The sequence below is a fragment of the Convolutriloba macropyga genome, chromosome 8, assembly GCF_964194025.1.
Source record: "Convolutriloba macropyga chromosome 8, txConMacr16.3, whole genome shotgun sequence".
Lineage (NCBI taxonomy): Eukaryota > Metazoa > Xenacoelomorpha > Acoela > Convolutidae > Convolutriloba > Convolutriloba macropyga.
Window position 1 is genome coordinate 9,003,757 of NC_134475.1, and position 13,531 is coordinate 9,017,287.

At 36.0% G+C, this 13,531-nt stretch overlaps 1 protein-coding gene across 1 annotated transcript in view; it reads right to left on the minus strand.

Moving 5' to 3' along the window:
* LOC142344357 (uncharacterized) overlaps positions 1-13,303 on the minus strand; it is a 37,808-nt gene extending 24,505 nt beyond the window's left edge. The window contains exon 1 of the mRNA XM_075395945.1: positions 13,097-13,303. Within this exon, the coding sequence (XP_075252060.1) occupies positions 13,097-13,303 (207 nt within the window). The remainder of the gene's footprint in view (positions 1-13,096) is intronic.
* Between the last annotated feature and the right edge of the window lie 228 nt (positions 13,304-13,531).

The window sequence follows — 13,531 nt, forward strand, 5'->3', positions numbered from 1 at the left end:
TAATTCATAACAGAGGATTGGTTTCTTGACCTAATTGATGTTGACAAATTACATTTTAAATATTTTCAGTCTATTAGATTATCTAAGTGTTCAACCCTGAACTCAAAAACTGAAGAAACAAAAAACTGAAACAACGCAAATGACATGACGATTTTGGATTGATGCTGAAATGATTTCAACTGATTTTTTCCAAACTCTTTGTCAGAGCAAAGACTTTGAGCTTAAAAAATTTAGAGAAAAAACATATTCTATGGAAAGGATTTTTGTGATTTCTCAGGAACTTAATTTAGAAACACCTGGAGTCCGGCAGTTGGACATAAGCCAACATCAACCAGTTTCCGGACAAAAAAAAAACTAGACCAAAGATTAACTACGTTTGCAAAAAAAGAACAATTCAAGATCATGATACGATTACTACCCAGTGCGACGATTCCCGGTCAATCCTGTCGGGAAAACCCGGAAAATTACTATTCCTGGTATATCCCGCCAAAAATGCCAAATTCCTGTCAGGAAGTAACCAGGATTGACAGGAAAAAGCACAGATTGCTATGATGCCCGATTTTCCAGGTATTTTCTGACAAAGTTCCTGGTAATCCCGGTCACGATGTCGAGAAATTACCGTAAGTTACCATTAAATGTCATTTCCGGTAGGATTCCTGGTAATTTCCCGCCGGGAAATTAAGGAAACGTATCGGGAAAATTATCGGGAAATTTCCACTATTATCGGGAAACGTTGCACTGGGTACCCTCTCATAAACTGGAAACTGATGTCCAAATTAGTTTGTCGGAAACTTTACGTTGTGTAAGTTTTTGGCATATCAAGAACTAGTCTTTCTTTAAGGAAGAGACAACAGCAAACATTTACGAATAAGATTTTTGTTGATAATTATGAAATACCAAAAAAAGGCTAGTATACATAGCAGCTGCTGAAAACAGACTAAAAACGTTTCTTGTTGAAATCAGCATATTATTAGAAAGAACTCGGCCAAACACAAACTCCTAAATTTTGATTCAACTTACATTTGCTGGTCGTCTAGCCAAAAACATCGAAAATTTGACTTTCGGCTAAAGAAAAACCAATTAACTGGAGATGTCATACAAAACCACCCAAGAGAAAAACCACTGGAAGCCTTATGCGAATTTTGATTTATCACAGAAAAAATTTTTAATTTATAATCCTCTTGTATTTCCATCTGAATATGTGTATTATAAGTCATTCTTCCTAAATCTCAGCGTCTGAGCTCTGAATTTTGCTCAAGTTTAGTTCCCCAACAGTACTACGTTTCTTCAAATTGATTTATAATGTACGTCACGTTCTTCAAAGCTCACGCTTTGATCATTTAGGTATATATTTTTGGTGTTATCTTGTCAGATAATGGTAAGATCAGATGAAATTTTTTTCTGCAAGACTGATTCCACAGGAAAAATAGTAGATACAATTTGTCAGTATTATTTTGCAAACAACCATATCCGCTTATGATTATATAATTAACAGTTGAGAAGCCTACATTTATTCTACAGTTATAATTACAACAGAAACTATAAAAAGAAGAACATTAGTCCGAATTTCCGTTTGTATTGAACAAATTGACAAAAGACATTTTTTTCAATTTTATACAGCTGAATAAGCTAGGTTAGGTTTTTATTCGAATTGACATAGTTGGTCTGGTTAGATAAAAGATTTAAATTTTTTTTCTCTATAGCTGCCCATAAAGTTGGCTTCTACCGAGTGCTGGTACGTAATGTGAAACATGTTGGCAAAGATGGAGGCTTGAATGCCTCGGGAGATTATCTAGGGCAGGCAAAAGATAGTTATAATCTCATTGTGCTTTGAGAAAATCACCTTCCTTTTGAATACAGTGCTAAGTCAAGGGTTCTTGTGGATTGGGCTCCATTTGATGAGTGCGCAGCTAAAATCGATGTGAATTCAAAACTTGTTTCAAGAATTTTGATTAAAACTGTTTCGGTTTTTGTCTTTTTTTGCCGCTGTCACGTGCTTTGCTTTTTTGAATATTGATTCTATTTTTCTTTTTTTTTCTGTTTCTTATTTTTCATTTGTTCATTCGTACCTCCAGATATCTCTTATGTTTGTTTCCGTCATTGTGTCTTGTAGACAAAACAGATCCTGATTTTTTTCAGCGAACAAATTGTCATATTTTCTTTTTCGCGGTCAGGTTTTGACGACACCAAAAGTGTTTCGACTGCTAGAGGCAGCATTTTTTTGTTAGCTGTTTTGTTAGAAGTCATCATCAACTTGTGTTCTTGAAAATTTGCCTTTAGATTTGTTTAGTTTTCACAGATGATTCTTACCCCTTGGAGTTATTTCAAAGATTTCATGCTCAAAAACAAATACTATTCTTTTACAATGGTTGAAATAATTTACACTAACAAGGCATAAATTAAAAAAAAACACTGAATTACCTGAAAGAGCAGTACTGCATTATGTCATCACATAGACCCTTTTATCAAAAACTTTCAATTTTTTCCATCATTTTCTGAAAAATAGGTTGTACTTTGGGATCAATTTGAAGTAGAAAGTAGTTTAATTAGAGTAATATGGGCAGCCCAAATATTTATATCTTAAAAAATATTAAACTTTACTATGATGGTTGTTTTTATTTTTCTTTTTTTTGAACAAAAAGAACATGTCATTTTTCATTCTAAAAAAGGCCGATTTTTATCAGCCATACTGTAACTGTTCTCAATCGGTTACATCAAACGCAGTAGAGTACAAAGAAAGATAAACTTTATCAGGTTCTTAGAAAGTTTCAACACTTTTCCAAGCGCACTTAGGTCAGTGCAGAACCTTGATTAAAATCTTTTGCTTAGTTTGAAAATTTTTAGACTTCCCTTTTTGATCTCTCGAGCCCGATTCTCCATATAGCCATTAACACACGTGAAATCATAACACCTTAAACCATATAAACAGAACCGTATATGCCGCAAAAAATATCCAAAAATAACAAAGTTTGGAATGATATCCTTAGCGAATTCCTACTTTTGTTCTCTACTGAATGTTTTGGACCCGAAGTTCAACGAATGAGTAAATTTGAGCAAACTGGATTGAGTAAACCATCAAGAAATTTAAATATTTATTATGGAGCAGGTCGAATTAAACATCTCTGTTGCTGTTTCTCTTTTTTGTACACAATTTTATTGACATAACGGATAAAAAAGCTTGATCAGATCACTGTCTAACGTCCCTATCTAGACCAAAATTAATGTAAAAGAACTGAGCGGCATTATGTTTTATAATGTTTTCTTTAGAACATCCCTATATAGACCAAAATGAATGTAAGAGAACTCAGTGGCATTATGTTTTATAATGTTTTCTTTATAGCATCCCTATCTAGACCGAAATGAAAGTAAAAGAACTCAGTGGCATTATGTTTTATAATGTTTTCTTTATAACATCCCTATATAGACCAAAATGAATGTAAAAAAACTCAGTGGCATTATGTTTTAAAAAGTTTTCTTTATAACGTCCCTATCTCGACCAAAATGAATGTAAAAGAACTCACCAGCATTATGTTTTATAACGTTTTCTTTATAACGTCCCCATCAAGACCAAAACGATTGTAAAAAAAACTCAGTGGCATTATGTTTTATAACGTTTTCTTTATAACGTCCCCATCTAGACCAAAACGATTGTAAAAGAAACTCAGTGGCATTATGTTTTATAAAGTTTTCGTTATAACGTCCCTATCTAGACCAAAATTAATGTAAAAGAACTGAGCGGCATTATGTTTAATAAAGTTTTCTTTATAACGTCCCTATCTAGACCAAAATGAATGAAAAAGAACTCACCAGCATTATGTTTCATAACCTTTTCTCTATACATTACAACTGCTTTGCCAAAAAAGCTAATTGAAAAATCACAGTTTGGACAGAAAGATATTAATGGGAATGTCAACATTCTGTTTGTGAAAATTTCACAGAGAAACAACAACCTGATGGATGATATGTCGAGTGGAAAGAAAGTCAAAGAAATGTTATTAGATTTGTCATAGGGGAAATTTTTGTTTTTGTAAATTGTAGTAGCAAAACAACGTACTGTTATTCGAACAGTGGCAGCGTCAAAATACTGTTACTCAAAAAATCAAGGTTGGAGAAATTACAACGTTACTGTATTTATTGACTGATAAAGAGTTTTTGACTAATGATGAGTTAACTTTACAGGGCACGAAGAAGACTTCAATGGCGTATTTCATTATAATTTTTTCAGCACAGAGTGATTTCTGATGCCTAAGACAAATATAAAAACATCACAGGAACATATGAGTTACAAACTGCCTTGTATTAGACATTTTATGTCACTTTTTCCATATGAAGAGAGGTGTGAAAGCAAATGTGAAATGAGACAACCTATTTAATTGCAGTTTAGTGAAAGTCTTGCATTTTTTAATTGCAACGAAATTTGATTCACGACTTCACGAATGTTATTTCTCTCCTGAGAGAAGTTCATCAGAAACTCGGCGTCACCTCGGAACTTAAAACTTCTAGATAACGACAGACACCTTTTTTATTTTGGTGAACTTTGTGATCTGGTACTATATGCATTTGAGTCGAAACTTGTAAAAAAAACCTTTCAAATAAACTAGAGAAAAATTGCACGGTTTCTGTTTTTCATTTTTTGAAAAAAAGTTCGCGCAGTCTTTGGGGCTTTGTAAAAAAACTTCTGTTCTGTTTCAACTGACATTTTCTGATTTTTCAGAAACAAAATCAAATAATTATTTGAACCCTTATCAATGAGAGTGTTAACATTCATCATTGAGCTAAAAATCCGCTTACAGTTTCATATGAAGTTTAGTTTCTTAGGAAAAAGAATGGCATCGCATCAGAAAGCATCGGTTTGAGTTTTATCCTGGACGGAAACTACCTGTGGAAAATCAATTGTCAACATATGGAAAAATGATACCATTACTAAATTTTGAAAGTTTTTCCATAAGTTTAAACTTTGGCAGACTTGAAACCTGTCAGGTAAAAACATTTTTTACCGAAAATTGAAAAACGCGAGCTTTGGAGTATTGAACAGTTTGCTGTCTGATGCCAACAAAAGAGATAGAAACTTCATATGTATAAACTATAAGAGTGACCAATCAATGAAGCAGCAACATTAGATCTCCAGTTTAGAGCACCAGTCTAAAATTGCGAAGGCTAGTTACTTCCCAGTGAACCTTTTCTCGTATCTTTTAAGGAATACAACTCAAACTGCTCTATTAAATCAGGATTTTTTTAAAAAAAATCAAGAGGTTCAACTCAGCATCCAGAACAACGATGTGATTGTAAATTTTCGATTGCTGAATCAAAGTACGGTTTTATTCTTATCAATAATCTTAAAGAACTCTGGAATGGCAAACATTTTCAAAAAAAAAATTGGGTAGAAATTTGAGAGACTTTATACAAAATTATGGGAATCCCATTTTTCCCTAAGAAACCTCTAGATCTTAAACAGATTATATATGCTTGTTTGAAAAATCTTTATTATTAAGGCCACTTGAGACTGCAAAAATTCATTTTTTATTGATTTTGTTATTTAGAACTGTATTAAAGCGAATGCTAAAAATTTATTTACAAAATGAAAGCTAAAAATGCTGATCAAAATGATTGCAGAAAAACAAAAAAATCATTTTAACATGCTTTTTATGGTCGGATTTTTCAATCATCTGTTTTTTTGCGTTTTTTCTATTATTTCATAGGTAGGAGTATACAAAATTGTCTAGAAAAAATATGAATTTTGTATAATGATATGGTTCAATTGCGCTGATTTATTTGACTTTTCGTTGGAATTTGCGTTCCTTTTAATCTTTCCGACAGTTCAATAGGGGATTTCATCTGCATAATCAGTGACGTCTGAATATATTTGTAAACAACAAAATTTAACAAATTTTTGCAATGTTTAAAGAAATAATCGGACGTCACTGATTACGCAGATTAAATCTCCTATTGAACTGTCGGAAAGAATACATGGAACGCAAAATTCCTCAAAATCATTATACAAAATTCTGTTTTTTTTCTGGACAATTTTTTGCTATTAGAGCTATGAGCTATTTAGATTGAAAAAAAAAACACAAATTGACACAACTTGGAAAAATACAAAAGCACTAGGACCTAAAAAAATTTCTTGGGGTCGGGACCACTAATTGTTCATTTTACCCGGTCTTAAAAAAGTTTCCGAGATTAACCCTGGATTGGTAACTTTGCGGCCATATTTACATAGCACCGCACTGTATAACAGCGCATAGTTTGTAATTGGGAGCATACAAAATACGAGGGTGGGGCTAAGAGAAGAGATCCAATAATTTTTTATCAGAAGTCCGAAAAAATTCGAAATGGGTGAAAGAGTGAAAGATTGAGGACCTCATAGCGGGTAAAACCAAAGCAGTAAATTTTGTTAACCTCTTTGAGGTTTGTACCAGAGTGCGGTGTTCTCCGCCATCTCGTTATGATTAAGTACGCACACAGGCCAAAGAAAACACCACAGTCCATCGTCCTGAAAAAGTGAAAAAGACAGAATTCAGACTAACAGTTATTACAAAAATGTGGTCGTTTTTTGAAACAACTGATAAGCACAAGCTCTTCAGATTGTTGTTTCTTCGACTGTCACGTTGAGGTCTGCATTTAGTAGTTTTATTTTGTTATACGGAAAAAAATAACACTTTTCTTTATTGATTTTTTCGTATTCGATCAACAAACCCATTTGATATCGAGTCTAATAATATATTTGTGATACAAATAAATTGCTGGTTCTGAAAGAGTTGGAAGGAGATTATACTTTTCATAAAACGTTTCATAGCAGTTTTAGGTGGGAACAAAAAATACGGAAAAGTTCTGTCAAGTTTTACTGAAGATTACTAAATCAAATTGTTTTTCTGCGATTCACAGAAGCTTCCATAAATTTTTAAAATTTGTTTTTTTTTTCGCATGCTGCTTTGCCATTATTGCATATCCTGATTTTTGAACTCTGTATTTTGTACTTACAAAGGTGGTCCCTATCTAACAATTTGTTGTTGAAAATCAAAAATTGTACCGTATGGCATACGTCGCACACATTTCCTTTCTATTATCAGTGAAATATTATTGATGCCCACTGTAGCAGCAACTTAAATACTGTAAGTTTTCAGCTTCTGATAAGTTGCGCTGATCTAAAGGTGAAAATGATGGACACCTAATAAGTTGCTGTGACTTAGCTCTGAAATTCATTTTTGGATAAACGAATATTCACTGATGAAATTACCAAATTGTCATAATATTTTTGACGCAATCATATGTGTTGACGCCGTATCAATTTTTAAAATTTGTTGTAGTAATATAGGAATCAGTCGAGGAAACGGTTTTTTTCTCCGGGGAAACTTTTTTCGGAACAAAGAGTCATGGTATCGACTCACTTGTTTAACGCGACATTTAGAAAAAGCATCTAAATTAAATTAAAGTCAACTTTCTTCTAGTTTCCCAAAAATCTACCGGTCGGAGGTGTTAATATGAAAACTAAATTCTTTTCAGTTGGAAAAATTTCTAACTTAATGCTTAAATTTTTGACAGTCGGCAGAAAATTCAGGAGAGCATATTGTTGTCAATGATAAACCTGGTGAAATTTCCTGTTTTTGAAGACACTAAAAAATCAAAGATGTAGGTAACGTCTAAGCTTCAATGAAAATAGTATCGGAGAGGTCGTTTCTCTTATGTACTTCAGTATGAAACCATTTTTGAGGATATTGCTTGTGTAGAACCAATCAATTTAAAATCTACACAGAATACATTTATAATGAATAAAGTTAGAAAATTTGCTGTGTTCCTGTTGTCATGCTCTGCGTAGTACAATGTTGTGACAAAAGCACCGCGAAGAAGAAGTGAATCATGAAAAGAGCAGTCATTTCATTTCAAGTATAGTTTGTCCCATAACGTTGAAATAAGCGAACGTTCGAAAACGTCAAAAACAGTCAATTGAGCATCAAATTGGCCATCCCAGAATGAAGTCCGCGACCCAAAGACAGGTATTGGCCAGACCGACTTGGGTCGCGGACAGGAGGGTCCGGCGCGACCGTCCACAATGGTCTGGAAAAAATTTGGGTCGCGCCTTCCGTCTGGCCAATGGCTATTTTAGTCTGTTCGGTCCGGCGAATACCCATATTTCGGTCTGTTCGGTCTGACCAATACCCATATTTCGGTCTGTTCGGTCTGGCCAATACCCATATCTCGGTCTGTTCGGTCTGGCCAAAACTCAAATTTCGGCCTGTTCGATCTGGCCAATACCCAAATTTCGGTCTGTTGGGTCTGGCCAATACCCATATTTTGGTCTGTTCAGTCTGGCGAAAACCCATATTTCGGTCTGTTCGGTCTGGTCAATACCCATATTTCCGTCTGTTCGGTCTGGCCAATACCCATATTTCGGTCTGTTCGGTCTGGCCAATACCTAATTTCAGGGCCTTGAGGTCCAGCCAAATAAGAGCCTAATTGTATAAATGCGTGCTGTATTGACTGTTTTTCAAAAAAGCAGCCCATAAATCGTAAACGACATCTACTTCTAGATGATTAGAATACTTCATTAACCTTCTTTTGAAATTTGCAATTGTCTTTAAATCGACGGTTTTTTTCAATAATTTCTTTTTAAAATCTCACATTCATTTGTCGTTCAAAAAATGAAACGAATAAATTATAAATTTTATTGGATGCTTATACACGTTTAAATGAGTCTCGCTAAGAGTCTGGCCTAGGATCTGTTCGGTCTTGCCAATGGTCTGGACAACGGTCTGGCGGATGATCTAGCCTACGGTCTGGAAAATGGTCTGGCCTAAGGTCTGTTCGGACTGGCCATTAATCTTGACAACGGTCTGGCGGATGGCCTGGACAACGGTCTGGCCTAAGGTCTGTTCGGTCTGCCCAATGGTCTGGACAATGTCTGGTCAGTCTGGCCAATGTTGTCCAAAGTCTGTTCAGTCTGGCCAATGGTGGCCAAAGTCTGCTTGGTCTGGCCAATACCTAACTTTGTGTATTGTCGGTCTGGACAATGCCTGTCTTGGGTCGCGGACTTCATCCTGGGATCTGATTGTCAACGTTTTTTTTCCATTAGGCTTCTATTCATCAATTTTTTAACGTGTTCTAAATTTGAACTTTGACCTTTGGAAACAGTCCAAGTGCTTTTGAAATTTCCGCTTATTTGAACTTTATGGGACACGCTATACTTAGCAAGGTCGTAGATGGTCAACAGGCCAAGCTCCCAATAGCTGATCAGAACGATTTATTTTGAGAGGCCAAATAGAGAAAACCGAAGCTAAAAGAGGGCGCGGTAGCTTTGAAGGGAACTTGAGTTTGAGTTTGAAGTCCAAAATTAAATTTGGCCAAAAAGTGCGCCAATAGTATAATTAAAAACCGGTACTTGCAGATCTTTGCAAAAATCATCTCTTTAGTTCCGTTGTTCGACAAAAGTATTACAAGGGAATAAACCTGCAGTCACCTCCTTTGTAGTACCAAAAATGGGTCCATGAGTTTTGAAGACGCTTTGATGACGTAAGAAAACCAAAAGCAACAATAGTCGGGTAAAAAATTAAGATCACTTCGCATTGAAATTTTTCTAAAGCTTTGTCCCATCGGTACAGAACATCTGGTTTTAACGAACTAGTAACGGAGAATGTAAAACTGAAGTACTATTTCACCCCTCTTAACAAAGTTTGGGAAACCACTGCAGGTCTTTGCAAATAATTTGCTCGCCGATTTTTGGCAGCGGGTTTGCGATTTTTGAGGGATTCTGTTTTCTTTTCGACTGCTTTTGTTTTTGCTACTTTTAACAAAGAACTTAAATAATTTGCGACACAAAAATGCGACACGTTTTTGAAGACACTAAAAAATCAAAGATGTAACGTCTAAGCTTCAATGAAAATAGTATCGGATAGGTCGTTTCTCTTATGTACTTCAGTATGAAATCATTTTCGAGGATATTGCTTGTGTAGATCCAATCAGTTTAAAATCTACAAAGAATACATTTATAAAGATTAAAGTTAGAAAATTTGCTGTATTCCTGTTGTCATGTTCTGCGTAGTACATTGTTGTGACAAAAGCACCGCGAAGAAGAGGTGGGTCATAAAAAGAGCAGTCATTTCCTTTCAAGTATAGTTTGTCCCATAACGTTGAAATAAGCGAACGTTCGAAAACGTCAAAAACAGTCAATTGAGCATCAAACTGGCCATCCCAGGATGAAGTCCGCAACCCAAAGACAGGTATTGGCCAGACCGACTTGGGTCGCGGACATGGGGGTCCGGTGCAACCGTCCACAATGGTCTGGAAAAAAATTTGGGTTGCGCCTTCCGTCTGGCCAATGGCTATTTTAGTCTGTTCGGTCCGGCGAATACCCATATTTCGGTCTGTTCGGTCTGGCCAATACCCATATTTCGGTCTGTTCGGTCTGGCCAATGCCCAGATTTCGGTCTGTTCGGTCTGGCCAATACCCAAATTTTGGCCTGTTCGATCTGGCCAATACCCAAATTTCGGTCTGTTGGGTCTGGCCAATACCCATATTTTGATCTGTTCAGTCTGGCGAAAACCCATATTTCGGTCTGTTCGGTCTGGCCAATACCCATATTTCCGTCTGTTCGGTCCGGCCAATACCCATATTTCGGTCTGTTCGGTCTGGCCAATACCTAATTTCAAGGCCTTGAGGTCCAGCCAAATAAGAGCCTAATTGTATAAATGCGTGCTGTATTGACTGTTTTTCAAAATAGCAGCCCATAAATGGTAGACGACATCTACATCTAGATGATTAGAATTCTTAATTAACCTTCTTTTGAAATTTGCATTTGTCTTTAAATCGACGGTTTTTTTTCAATCATTTCTTTTTAAAATCTCATATTCATTTGTCATTCAAAAAATGAAACGAATAAATTATAAATTTTATTGGATGCTTATACACGTTTAAATGAGTCTAGCTAAGAGCCTGGCCTAGGATCTGTTCGGTCTGGCCAATGGTCTGGACAACGGTCTGGCGGATGGTCTGGCCTTCGGTCTGGACAATGGTCTGGCCTAAGGTCTGTTCGGTCTGGCCATTAATCTTGACAACGGTCTGGCGGATGGCCTGGACAACGGTCTGGCCTAAGGTCTGTTCGGTCTGCCCAATGGTCTGGACAATGTCTGGTCAGTCTGGCCAATGTTGTCCAAAGTCTGTTCAGTCTGGCCAATGGTGGCCAAAGTCTGCTCGGTCTGGCCAATACCTATCTTTGGGTATTGTCGGTTTGGCCAATGCCTGTTTTGGGTATGGTTGGTCTGGCCAATACCTGTCTTGGGTCGCGGACTTCATCCTGGGATCTGATTGTCAACGTTTTTTCCATTAGGCTTCTATTCATCAATTTTTTAACGTGTTCTAAATTTGAACTTTGACCTTTGGAAGCTGTCCAAGTGCTTTTGAAATTTCCGCTTATTTGAACTTTATGGGACACGCTATACTTAGCAAGGTCGCAGATGGTCAACAGGCCAAGCTCGAATAGCTGATCAGAACGATTTATTTTGAGAGGCCAAATAGAGAAAACTGAAGCTAAAAGAGGGCGCGGTAGCTTTGAAGGGAACTTGAGTTTGAGTTTGAAGTGCAAAAATAAATTTGGCCAAAAAATGCGCCAATAGTATAATTAAAAACCTTTACTTGCAGATCTTTGCAAAAATCATCTCTTTAGTTCCGTTGTTCGACAAAAGTATTACAAGGGAATAAACCTGCAGTCACCTCCTTTGTAGTACCAAAAATGGGTCCATGAGTTTTGAAGACGCTTTGATGACGTGAGAAAACCAAAAGCAACAATAGTCGGGTAAAAATTAAGATCACGTCTCATTGAAATTTTTTTTAAAGTTTGTCCCATCGGTACAGAACATCTGGTTTTAACGAACTAGTAACGGAGAATGTAAAATTGAAGTACTATTTCACCCCTCTTAACAAAGTTTGGGCAACCACTGCAGGTCTTTGCAAATAAGTTGCTCGCCGATTTTTGGCAGCGGGTTTGCGATTTTGAGGGATTCTGTTTTCTTTTCGACTGCTTTTGTTTTTTCTACTTTTAACAAAGAACTTAAATAATTTGCGACACAAAAAAGCGGAAGAGGGGAACTAGTAGAGTTATAAAGTACCGCCTGCTTCACCAGGTCAAAAATTTGTTTTTTTTTTCATCGGCCATCTGTTTGACAGGGTCCCTTGACTTTGCAGCCCCGTTGAATTGCGGCTCCTTCATTAAACAAAGTGGGAAATAAACAATTGGTATGAAAACAAAAAGTCATATTTCACTGTTGATTGAATGCATTTCAATCTTTTCTCAATTAAAGGCACTCTGGAACAAACCAAAAAAAATAAGCGTGAAAAACGCTTAAAAAAGAGTTAAAAAGATTTTATTGGGCTGATAAAATTGAAATCAAATTCACGCAGAAAAAATATGGCGTGAGTTTGAAAACTGATAAAGATGAGAAAAAATTAGCTAAGAATGTCATATGTTTTTCGGATAACTACATTAAAATCAAGAGAAGCTCTGTAGTCGCAAAATAGCGAGCTTTCTATATGCTTAAATGGCTAAATTATGATGAGGGAAATATTTTCTACCCAAGTTGAACTGAATTGAAACTAAATTGAGTCTCTATAACTGGCTTTCTCAGAATTATTCTAACAAAGAAACTTGGTTTCTCATTTGGAACACAACTTTTGAAAGCGGTTTTGCTCACAATTCCGAGCATAATTTTATATAATCTGATTAATTGAAATTTCTAGGGCAAAAATATTAAAGCAATTGCTGGGTTTTTATTAGTTTTCAAACTTCGTTTTAGGTTCAGCGCGTAGGACACATAAGTCCTTGTTCCGAGTGAGGTAAATCAAATTTGATTTTAAAAAAAAACAAGATTAACATTTTAAATGTTAAATTCCACGCCAAACGCAGATGACGTTAATTAAACAAATTAATGGTCGGCACGAGACTGCATTTTGTAAGCTGATAGTCATTAAAGATACCTTTTGAATGATATCCAAAAAAGTTCAAAATCTCCAAAGCAGAAATATTTTATGAGAACGTCTGTCTGCTGGTTGGCCTGATACTTTTGCCAAAGAAAAGTACACAATAAAAAATTTTTTGTGAAAGTATACCTTCTTTTCCACTTGAAGGTACTTGCACTCGTTGTTGTGCTTGTTGTTGGCGATTGCAGAAATACAGTCATGTACAGGGTATTCTCGTTCTAAACACCTTTTCTTGCACGTGTCCAAAGACAAATCTTTCAGGATACAATCTGTGCGATAAAGTGTTAGGGGTTGTCCACTCAGCAGGGTGTGACATGGTTTGTTAAGCGGCTTCATCTCGAAACTTTGTTCTGAAAGAAAAACATCTGCGAGATTTTTCTGCCAAAAATTGGTAGCTAAATTTTGCTCAGGTTCTATTGAGTCACCTAAATTTTTTTCCCCAGTTACAATCAAAACGGAGCCTCAAAATTCAAAAACAGTACATTTTGCTCAAACCGCGCGTAAAACAACCAATCGTTTATTTGAGAACAAATGGAGTTAAAGAAGCGTTCGTGTTGATCTTCT